Source organism: Leopardus geoffroyi, chromosome A1, assembly GCF_018350155.1.
Source record: "Leopardus geoffroyi isolate Oge1 chromosome A1, O.geoffroyi_Oge1_pat1.0, whole genome shotgun sequence".
Classification (NCBI taxonomy): Eukaryota; Metazoa; Chordata; class Mammalia; order Carnivora; family Felidae; genus Leopardus; species Leopardus geoffroyi.
The window spans coordinates 209,519,440-209,531,683 of NC_059326.1; the positions used below are offsets into that span (position 1 = coordinate 209,519,440).

Here is a 12,244-nt window from a genome sequence, read left to right on the forward strand (position 1 = left end):
TCAAGGGAGAGAGATTTGAGAACACCAGTGATTTTACTTATAAGATATTAAATTAAGCATGATTTTCTTCACTCATGTTTTAGGATTTTGAAGCAGAAGAAACTAATGAAGGCAAACACTTTCCAAACAACTTATTCTCACTTTGGAACCAAAAAAAGGATCCATTGTTCAGTAATGTCAAGGAGGGAAGATTGGAATTTGCGTCTATGTTTGATACCATACATGCAGAGGATAATACAGAGGAGACAGACAGAACCATTACAGAACTGCATTCTGTCCAGAAGAATCTCCTTGCAGCATGGACTATAGGAATTTCAAAAAATGTAACAGAAAAAAATTTAATGTTAAATTACACAGTCGTTTGTATCACTCATTTTTTCTACATTCTTCAATTTATAAGATGTCCTTTCCCCAAACTTGATCCTTTTTCAAGCAAGAGCACAAGACATAATGCATGGGTACTTTGTATCTTTCAACTTTTTCATCAGTGTTTGTCAATCCAGTATTGGGATATGAGATACAAACAAGATGTGGGACATTTGGTAAAGCTGACCTCAAATACTATAAAGCTTTTGCTGATTCAGCAACAGCAGGGTCAGTTATTTTCAGAGAAGCTTTTGGCTTGTTTTCATTTACTCAAAATGGTAGCTGCTTATTTAAATGGCATATACATTCTTCAACCTGAAGTTATTTCAACGTCAGTTGATGGAAGTAGAACAGCAAATCAAGACAAATTGGTGGTACCCATTTTTCAAATGTTTCAAGATAGTGGTTCTCAGGAAAACTGGTCTTGGAGTTCATCTTTCAAGATTCATCCTCAAGTAGTAAATCTTGCTCAACAACCAGGACACAGGTATAATTACTTTATATTAGGGTACCATTAACATTATAGATGTTTTCCTTTTTGAAAAGTTGAGATATAATTCTCATGCTGTAAAATTAACCATTTTAAAGTGTAAAATTCATTGATTTTTAGTATAGTCACAAGGCTGTAGAACTCTTAGCACCAATTCCAGAATGTTTCTATAATCCCAAAAAGAAACTCTGTATTCCTTACCAGTCAGCATTAATAGATTTTTATATTTAAGTCAAATGTTATTCAACAGACATATTAGTCTTGGGCAGCCATGATACATGCCCAAGTATTGAAAGATTTTGGTTTAGGTAAGCACTATAGAAGAATGACCATGAAGATTTATGAAGATTTAAAAAATGTATTATACTTTTTTTGATCAGTGGACTTTGTGCTATATTTAAATCTGATCAGTTTGTATATATATTGTTTCAATGAAGAATACAGGCAGAAATAATAAGACTAAGTAGGAGGCTGTACATATTTTTATTCCTAGTCTGAAATTTGGTTTTGATGATTACTTAATTTTTTGTGCAGATTGGCTGTTCTCTGGAGAGTGTTGTACAACAAAACTTTATGGTATCAAACACAGTTAAATCAAAGACTTCCTGATGGTGACAGACAGTTAACTGAAAAGATGACACAGGAAGCATCTATTGTCAAGGCTCTGCTATGTCACATACAGGCTAACTTACAGACTGCTGGAATTCGCTTGAACCAGGCGTTAGAACTTAAATCTATCAATGGTCAGTAATTTACAAACATTTTTTTTAACTCTGTGAATAAGCAATATAAGTGACTGGGCTTCTGTTTTATTAATTAGTTTCAATTATTTGTTTTTCAAAATAGTTTCTGGCTGAGCTTTATTTACTGAATTTTAAAATGAAGTAAATTTTTATAAAGTAATTTCATTAACTGTGACTGATTGTTGGTTAAAAACTTTGTAGGTGAAGAGTGTTTCCTGTTAGGATCATATGAAAAGTCTGTCCTAATGTGGAAGAAAGCTCTACAAGAAACTCAAGAGAAAGGTAGGGTAGTGTTAAAAAACAATAGTTGTCATAATATTGGTAGGAATGTATTTTGACATGCTGTAGAGCTTAAAAATAATTCCAGATTTCGGAGTGCTCACAGTTTTTTAATGCTCAAATGGAATACGTATGGTAGGCATCTTTAGTGTCAGAAATGCTTTTAAAATTATTTTTGGTCTTGGAATTTGTAGCATGAAGAGTTTTTTCTGTTATCTATAGGTAAGGCTCCTTTTGTCCTTTTTTTGCTTAGTGATGGAATCTGTGATTATTAATGGTAAAAATGAGTTTTAGATACTAAATAAAATAATGTTTTGTTGGGCATTTACCACCTTTTTTTACAGACTTAGAGAAACACAAAGCTAAGGCTCTCTGCCCTTAGGTAATTCAACTTCAAGAATTTCCCTTGAGATATACTTATTGTTAGGTTAAGTTTGGTCTCCATGGGGTTTTTGATGAGACTATAAAGATGTAGATTCTAGAAACTGGTGATAGCTTTCATGATATTGAGGATGTGACTAGGATGACAGAAGTTCTCAGCTAGCGACCTGGGAACTAGCCATGACTGTAACTACGACATGGTCAGGTTTGGCCAATTATTAAAGTTATGTTCTGACTGCTGTGGCTTTGTATATTTCATTCATTCACCTATTTAACCAGTATTTATTGAGGTCTTGCTGTGTCCCTAGTACCGTATTAGGCACTAGGAATAAACAACAAATTGCCCACAATATGGAAGAGAGATTACATAAACAACTAGCACTCCTCTTGTTATGTTGTATGATACATGCTGGAGAAGCACAGAAGAACATTTCCCACAATCTGAAGCTGGAGCGTAAACATTGGTCTGGGGAAAACCTGGACTTGATATTTAAAATTGAGTATAAATTGGCCAGTTAAAGCAGTGGTAATGGTTTAACAAAGGAGATAGCATTATAGAAGCAAAAAGGCACGAGAAACTATGGCAATTTGGTAAACTGCAAGTTGTTTCATAGGACTAGATCAAATGACATATGTATGTAACATTGGGTGTGGGGTGGTAAGAGGTAGGTAGAGAAAAGGTGATAAAGGAGCATACTATGCAATATAAAGGGATCAAAATTTTATCCTGAAGACATTGGGATCAGTTAGATACTTTATGTAGGAAAGAGAACTTTCCAAATGAATATAGGCCATTTGGAAAGATTGCTTTGGTACAGTGTGGAAGATCATTTGTAGGAGTGTGGTGTAGATATGTGGGTTTTACATTGAAGCAGGAAAATCAGTCAGTTGAGGAGGTCCTGAATCAAAGCAATATCAGGAGTACTAGAGAACAGAGGTAACACTTGACAGATACTAAATAGACTTGATCAGCTGGACTTGTGACTGAGTAGATCTGGAGAAAGAAGTCTAATGTAGTTCTCAGGTTTGGGGATTGTCCAACTGGATGAAGAAGAGTGGCATTCAAGGAGATGAAAAGTTCTGAGGAAGAAAAGATTTCATAATGAGTTCCATTATGGACCTTTATGTTTAATTTCATTTTCAACTTGTATGTACTAGGAATGGCTTTTTTTTTTTTTTTAATTTTTTTTTTCAACGTTTATTTATTTTTGGGACAGAGAGAGACAGAGCATGAATGGGGGAGGGGCAGAGAGAGAGGGAGACACAGAATCGGAAACAGGCTCCAGGCTCTGAGCCATCAGCCCAGAGCCCGACGCGGGGCTCGAACTCACGGACCGCGAGATCGTGACCTGGCTGAAGTCGGACGCTTAATCGACTGCGCCACCCAGGCGCCCCTAGGAATGGCTTTTAATAATGGAGACTGGAAGTAGTAGTGGCTTCAACAAGAAAAGTTTATTTCTCTTTCTTATGAAAGGAGACAAGAAGTTGACAGTCTAGGGCTGATTTGGTGTTTCTATGGTCTAAGTAAGGACCCATGCTCCTTTAGTTTTTCTACTCAGTCATCCTTAGTGCATTGCTTCCAATCTTAAGGCCATTACATGAGCTAAGATGGGTACTAGAGCCCCAGTCATCACATGCATATTCTAGACAGCAGGAAGGAGGAGGGCAGGAAGGGCAAGAAAGGGTACACCTCCCTTTGAGCAGCTTTTCTGGAAGTTCTACACAATATTATCTCTTGGTTTGGAACTTAGTCATTTTTTCACTTGGCTATATCTAAGTGAGAAATTGTGATGTGGGTTCATTATTAACTCCAAATAAAATTGGAATTCTTTTGCTCAGGAAGAATGGATAAGAGTCAGGCAACCGACAGTGTCAATCCTAAACACCCTCCAGATATTTGAAGGCAGTGGTCAGGGGCTCCTATCTCATTGGATAGTGCTTCTTCTCCTTTGGGAAGTCTCTTTGACTAACTGTTTGATAGACATATGGTTTCTTGGGGTTTTCTTTTTTAGCATGTCTCCTTCTGTTTTATATCGTGTACTTGAGATATTGTTAGTGGATTTTAGTGCTGAAATGATGAGGATTTGTAGCTCTTTTGGGATAAAATCTTAGTCATCCTAGGTCCTGATGAAAGATAATAAAATCATTCAGAACTTAAAATGAAAAAGAACAAATTATTGCTGACCTGTTTTAAGATAAAAACTCTTACTAAAGTATAAAACAAATACAGAGAAGAAGTCACATAAACTGAGTAACAGCTTTCATAAATTGAATATTCCTGTCTACTTTGCACCCAGATCAAGAACATTACCTTTCTGGGGATCCTGGCTGGCTCAGTCACTAGAGCATGTGACTCTTGATCTCAGGGTTATGAGTTTGAGCCCCACATTGGGTGTAGAGATTGCTTAAATAAATAAACTTTATTGTTTATTTTGAGAGAGAGACCAATCATGTGAGCCAGGGAGCGGCAAAGAGAGGAAAAGACAGAGAATCCCAAGCAGGCTCCACTCTGTCAGCGTGGAGCCTGACACGGGGCTCTAACTCACGAACTGCAAGATCATGACCTGAGCTGAAACCAAGAGTCCAGTGCTTAACTGACTGAGCCACCCAGGTGCCCCCTAAATAAATAAACTTAAAAAAAAAAAAAAAAAAGAACATTACCTTGCTAACATGTTTTTTTGTTTTTTTTGCTAACTTGTTTTTATTTTTTAATCTAATTTATTTTACCTTTTTATTTTTTAATATAATTTATTGTCAAATTGTGCTAACATGTTTTTAATGTAAACTTAATTCTTGTTTAAGGAGGAAGAAGGACATGTTTTCTTCAGATACGCTATTATCTTTCTCTTTTCTACTGCTACATCTATAGCTATAATTTAAATGATGCTCAAGGATTGTGTGATCAGCTAGTAAGAGAAATATTGAAGTGGTCCCACCTACCTGTAACAGAAAATGAGGATTGTTCAGGTATGCATTTCAGCAGTCAGTATGTTTAATCTCATTAATTTGTATTCATACATTTAGATATGAAATTGCTTATACATAAAAGTTGGTTGCTCTGACTAAATTATGTTATGGTGAATTTTGGCCTGTCAACTTCTTATTAGCAAGGATCATGTTTTATTTTTGCTTTTGTTTTTTAAACCTTTGTCTCCTCAGGGTTTAGCAGTAATTACCTGCCGAGTTAATAGCATTATTTTTTCATAGCCATATTTGTTAGGCATAATATCAGGTATCCGAGTATTTTTCCTTAGTATATTTATATTTTCTTTAACCATTGTTTAAGGTGGTTTAGTAAAATGATGAAAATCACTTTCTGAGGTATTTTGAGTTTTTTTTAAAAATTCACTTAAGAGGCTGCAGAGTATCTGAGTTCCCCTTTTTAAAAGAGGTCTATTTTGGGGCGCCTGGGTGGCTCAGTTTGTTGAGCATCCGACTTCAACTCAGGTCATGTGTGCTGACAGCTCAGAGGCTGGAACCTACTTCAGATTCTGTGTCTCCCTTGCTCTCTGCCCCTCTCCCGCTCATGTTCTGTCTCTGTCTCAAAAATAAAATAAACATTAAAAAAAATTTTAAAGAGGTATATTTAAACTAAGCAATAATGAGAGTGAAAGGTATATATGAACATAGAATATATCTCTAATGGTTATAAGTACTAAACCATTAGGTATATACTATACATGCAAATGTGTCTGAAAGGCCTAGTGTATCAGAAGTTTTAAATGGAGTCCATGCCAACTTAGGTTTTTATTGTTTGAGCCACTGTTTATCGATTTCTTGCTCTTTGTGATTTTTATCTTTTAAAATCTTTGTGTTCATTAGGGAAGTAATATGTGTTCATTTTAGATAATTTTGAAAATATGGAAAATATAAAGAAAATAAAATTACTTATAATTTACCATTTTTTTGTATACATTTATATGTATATATTATTAGAGCTGTGTATTGTTTTGTAGTCTTTTAAAATTTAATATTTTGATGAATATTTTCCAATGTAAATAATATTCTTTTTTGAAGCCTATTAAACCTTTTCCCCATTATTGGACATTTCAGTTGTTGCCACCTATTTACTGTTTTTTTTTTTTGTTTTTTTTTCAACGTTTATTTATTTTTGGGACAGAGAGAGACAGAGCATGAACGGGGGAGGGGCAGAGAGAGAGGGAGACACAGAATCGGAAACAGGCTCCAGGCCTATGCGGGGCTCGAACTCCCGGACCGCGAGATCGTGACCTGGCTGAAGTCGGACGCTTAACCGACTGCGCCACCCAGGCGCCCCCTATTTACTGTTTTAAATAGTGCTGAAGTGTACGTAAATTTTTGTGAGCATTACTAAAAATTTCTTAAGGATAAATTTCTGTAATTGCCCTCTAGAAAGTCTGCTAGCTGTGCATTATTGACAGATCTTTCTATATGACTTTTTAACTGATTGGACATTCTTCTTTTTTTTTTCCAGTGGCGTTATCATTACATGATGTAACTTTTAAGTCAATTGAACCTATAGTAATGTATGTTTTAGTTTTTAATGGCTATTGTTTAGAATATATTAAGCGTATCCTTACTGGGTTGGGGGTCTCAAAGACTACCCCTCACGTTCAGTGTTCACAGGGAGGATGCTAGGACTCAGAATATAGTTGTACTCAAGGCTATTATCTACTACAATGAAAGGCTCCAAAGCAAAATTAACAGAGGGAACAGGTGCATGGGGTGAAGTGCAGAGGAAACCAGGTACAAGCTTCCAAGACTCCTTTCCTAGTAGAGTCACACAGGACAGACACACTTAGTTCCTGTAACAGCAGGTTGTGTCAACACATGTGAGATATTACTAACCAAGGAAGCCCATTTAGAGACTCAGTGCTCAGGTTTTTTTTTTTTTTTTTTTAAGTGTATTTATTTAGTTTGAGAAAGAGAGATCACAAGTGGGGGATGGTTAGAGAGAAGGAGAGACAGAATCCCAAGCAGGCTCCACACCATCAGCACAGAGCCCAGTGTGAGGCTTGAACTCCTGAATCGCGAGTTTATGACCTGAGCCAAGATCAAGAGTTGGATGCTGACTGTGCCATCCAGGCACCCCAGTGCTCAGGGTTTTTAATTAGAGGCTGGATAGTCATGTAGTCACCCCTCTGCCTAGCCCTTACCTAAATTCTACACTCTCAGAAGAAAAATAGGTGTTCAGCATAAACCACATTGATTGTACAGTTAGGTCTAGTGAGCCACTCTCATTAGTTAAGGTGGTAGGAATCTTTCCCAAATCCAAGTTCCCAGATGCTATCCAAGGGTCAGCATTATAAGCAAAACTTTCAAGTAGTCAGGCCTGCTATGTTATCTTTTTCCTGCACACTTACCTCATTAAATCATTTTATTTTATTATTATTTTTTTTTAATGTTTTATTCATTTTTGAGACAGAGAGAGACAGAGCATGAACAGGGGAGGGGCAGAGAGAGAGGGAGACACAGAATTGGAAGCAGGCTCCAGGCTCTGAGCCATCAGCCCAGAGCCCGACGCGGGGCTCGAACTCACGGACCGCGAGATCGTGACCTGGCTGAAGTCGGACGCTTAACCGACTGCGCCACCCAGGCGCCCCTTTCATTAAATCATTTTATATAGTTATAATTTTTATTGCGTAAGATTGTCATTATTAACATCATCACTGTGCTACACACAGAATTACCCTTTCAAAATTGTTTTACTTATGAATTGATACAGTTTTACTCTGTGATCATCTTTTAGAATTAGGTTGCTCTCCATTTAAGGAGCTTATTTCTGGCTTTGCATAATGAATTTTGTATGATTAAAATTACTGGAAATCTTGCCTTTATATAATTCCTACAGTAAGTTTTATGCAGGAGAGAATAATTCTTACCTATGTATTTTTAACTTTAATGTGAAGAAATAGTAGGATTTTTCCAAATGTTTAATGACCAAATGAAGAATACTACTTGGAGGCTAATAAGATTTTCTCAAGATCCCCTTTATGAAAAAAAAAGTTTATTAATAATCTTGAGTGCCTACTCTATGAGGAAGAGTAGTGTTAAGTGCTGAAATATACGGTGACAAGACAGAAATGGTCCATATGCATATAGAACTTAATATCCTTATGAATATATCAAGTGACTTCTGGGAAAGAAAAATATTTTGTTACTATTGGGGCCATAAATTTCATAAAAATTAATGTTACTGTAGTATTTATATTTAACAGTTTCACTATTTTCAAATTTCTGAATGCCAGTTTGTATTACTGAGTTTTGATTCTCAAGTAGGGATGACATGTTTGCTCCTGCTAATTTATACATCAGAATCACTGCAGAAATCCTGACGGGGGCACCTGGGTGGCTCAGTCAGTTAAGCGTCAGACTTCTGCTCAGGTCATGATCTCGCGGTTTGTGGGTTCGAGCCCCGGGTCAGGCTCTGTGCTGACAGCTCAGAGCCTGGAGCCTGCTTCAGATTCTGTGTCTCCCTCTCTCTCTGACCCTCCTCTGCTCATGCTCTGTCTGTCTCTGTCTCAAAAATAAATAAAACATTAAAAAAATTAAAAAAAAGAAATCCTGATGTAACTCCCACTCCCTTACCTGCTTTCTCCCTCTACCCTGCACATTCCTTTTGTCCATACCTTCTAAAAGAATCTTATAACAATGAGCCATTCTTACTAATGGGAGTGTATTGTAATTCCCAGATCTAATGGTATAGAAGACAGCATTAAGAATCAGTGTTGTAGTGCTTTTCAGATTATATACGTAGTAAGCTCTGCCTCCTTTAATAAAAGAAAAAAAAAAACTAGGGAAGGAAGAAGGGAAAATAATGAAATCTAAGCTTGTGAATCCATCATGGCTGGATTGTTTTGTATTTATCCTTCCATGTTTTGAAATAAAACTGGTAGCTAAAAGTCATCAGTGGTTCTTAAGTGCATGTGCTCGTAATTATCAGCTAATTATTTCTGTTCTATTGTCCTCAAGAAGCGTAAATACCTATTATGAATTAGCTCAAGGATGCCTGGGTGGCTCAGTCATTTCAGCCGCCAACTCTTGATTTCAGCTCAGGTCATGATCTCCTAGTTTTTGAGTCTGAGCCCTTTGTCGTAGGGCTCTGTGCTGACAGCCTGCTTGGTATTCTGTCTCCCTCTCTGTCTGCCCCTCCCCTGCTTGTTCTCTCTCTCTCAAAATAAATAAAAATAAACCTAAAAAAAACAAATTAGCTCATACAGGTAATGGATGCTCATCTCAGAAAGAATTTTAAATTATAATTTTCCTCTTATGTAATGTTGGGAACCTAAATATTATTACCTTTTGACAGTTTGATCAGAATCTCCTTTGGTCATTTGCTGTATCCCTTAGTTCCTGAAAAGTCTCATTCTGAGTTTGGAATGACGAGAAGTGCTCATCCTGAGGCGGCAGTAAAGGTTATCCAGTCCATGGCTCGCTTCATGGCCGCCTATTTCACCAATCAGCCGCTTTGCATTTTGCCACCTCACAATGTGAATGTTCTTCCTCCGCTTCATACTAAAACAGGTAATATAGTAAGCAAATAATTTTCTCACTTTGTTTATTCACATAATATTTAAAATCATATTATACAGTGATCATTATTCTATGGGAATAATACTGTTCTAGCTTAGTGTATGACACATAGGAGATTCTCAGTGACTGTAAACGAATAAAATCTGAGAAAGGTAATTGCTTGGGTTTGTTTTTATTGAATATGGGTTGTTTAATTACAGTATTATAGTTGACCGATGAACAATGCAGGGTTAGTGGTGACGACCCCCTGTGCAGTCAACAATTCACATATAACTTCTGACTCCCCAGAAACTGTCAATAAACTACTGTTGGCCAGATGCCTTATCCATAAGATAAACCGTTAATATGCATTTTGTATAATATACTGAATTCTTATAATAATGTAAGCTAGAAAAAAGAAAATGTTAAGAAAATTATACGAGGGGCTCCTAGGTGGCTCAGTTGGTTAAGTATCCAACTTTGGCACAGGTGATGATCTCATGGCAGTTTGTGAGTTCGAGCCCCGTGTCAGGTTCTGTGCTGACAGCTCAGATTCTATGTCTCCTTTTCTCTCAACGTTTATTTATTTTTGGGACAGAGAGAGACAGAGCATGAACGGGGAAGGGGCAGAGAGAGAGGGAGACACAGAATCGGAAACAGGCTCCAGGCTCTGAGCCATCAGCCCAGAGCCTGACGCAGGGCTCGAACTCACGGACCGCGAGATCGTGACCTGGCTGAAGTCGGACGCTTAACCGACTGTGCCACCCAGGCGCCCCTGTCTCCTTTTCTCTCTACCCGTCCCCTGTTTGTGCTCTGTCTCTCTCTCAAAAATAAATAAACTTAAAAATTTTTTTAAAAATTATACAAGAAAATACATTTATATTACTGTACTGTATTTATCAAAAGAAATCTGCATGTAAGTAGACCTGCACAGCTCAAATCCATGTTGTTCAAGGGTCAACTGTATTTATTATTTATTATTATTTATTATTTATTTATTTATTTATTTTGGTGGTTTTACATTTAAGCTCTCTTTTTGTTATAGCCCTAGGTATTTATCACTTGTGTTCCCTATCTTTGGTAGTAATGTTTCTGACAACAAATTGTATCCTTAGTTTGCATCATTTTACTGAATAGAAGAAGTAGCACTCAGTGTGGTTTTTAGAAAAATCTTAAAAAAAAAAGGTCAAATCCTGACTTAGAAAATTTGTCTCAATTTCTTGTCTTTCCTATCCTATATTATTTATAGGACTTGAGCTGTTTGGCATGATCTTTTCAGATCACTTTGCATACCTAGGGAACATTGATTTTTCTCACACTGTAGGAAAAAAGATGATAGAATTATTGAATTGATTTTGGACATATTCATAAACATTTATAAAAGCTCAAAGACACACCTTTTAATTCCTTTTAATTTATATTTGTTTGTAAATATCTTCCCAGTGAGAGGAGAGGCTAGGAAAGAAAATTTTGTGATCTCTTCCTAAGCATGAGACGGTAATTACTGAAAATCTAAATACCTGAAACTTGGTATATAGCCTTTAGTTTCTTTAACTTCCTAGTATCTTGAAAAAGGGTATCTATAGTCTTGACTTACAATAGATTTCATATTAATCTTTTAAATCAGAACTAGTGGCAGAATGTATTGGGGATTTGTGTTGCTTATTTGATGTGATGTTTATTGTATGAAAGCAAAGCAATAAATTTTCAGAAAATTAAATCATTCAAGTTCTTTCAATAGTACAGTACCTTTCTCATAGTAAATGAAAAGCTAGGACAAATTTAATCAATATCCTGGCTGTTTGCCTATGCAGAATCAAACATTCAAGTGAATGACGAAATTTTTTTTTCTATCCAAATGTGTTTGTCAAAGAGCCAAAGTGTTAGTGTTTGGTGTGGGGAGAGACTATGTTGATCACATGAGAAACTAATTGTTTCAAGAAGCAGAAACCCACATATACTATTTGCCAGTTTTATTTTGAGGGAGTGAGTGGAAATCTTAGCAATATATATTTTTATTTTATTTTTATTTTTTAAAATGTTTTATTTTTGTGAGAGACCGAGAGAGAGGGGGGCAGAGAGAGAGGTGGACAGAGTTGACAGCAGTGAGCCCAATGTAGAGCTTGAACTCACAAACTGTAAGATCATGACCTGAGCCAAAGTTGGACGCTCAGCCAGCTGAGCCACCCAGGAACCCCAGCAATATGTATTTTTTTTTTTTTTTTAAATAGCAGTTCAGGGCACCTGGATGGCTGAGTTGGTTAAGTATCTGACTCTTGATTTTGGCTCAGACCATGATCTTATGGTTCGTGAGATCTGAGATCCATGCTAACAGCATGGAGCCTGCTTGAGATTCTCTCTCTCTCTCTCTCTCTCTCTCTCTCTCTCTCTCTCTCTCCCCCTCTCTCTGCCCTGCTCTCTTTTCTCCTGCTCACATTCTTTCTTTCAAAATAATAAATAGACTTAAAAAAATAGTTCAGGCATTGTATTTCCA

At 36.6% G+C, this 12,244-nt stretch overlaps 1 protein-coding gene across 11 annotated transcripts in view; it reads left to right on the forward strand.

Annotated features, from left to right (window-relative positions):
* Window positions 1-12,244, forward strand: part of CPLANE1 (ciliogenesis and planar polarity effector complex subunit 1) — a 149,477-nt gene that overhangs the window by 27,464 nt on the left and 109,769 nt on the right. For all 11 annotated transcript variants that reach the window (XM_045439900.1, XM_045439895.1, XM_045439934.1 and 8 more), the window contains 5 exons: window positions 84-853; window positions 1,391-1,599; window positions 1,801-1,881; window positions 5,062-5,226; window positions 9,589-9,762. In XM_045439900.1, the coding sequence (XP_045295856.1) occupies window positions 84-853; window positions 1,391-1,599; window positions 1,801-1,881; window positions 5,062-5,226; window positions 9,589-9,762 (1,399 nt within the window). The remainder of the gene's footprint in view (window positions 1-83; window positions 854-1,390; window positions 1,600-1,800; window positions 1,882-5,061; window positions 5,227-9,588; window positions 9,763-12,244) is intronic.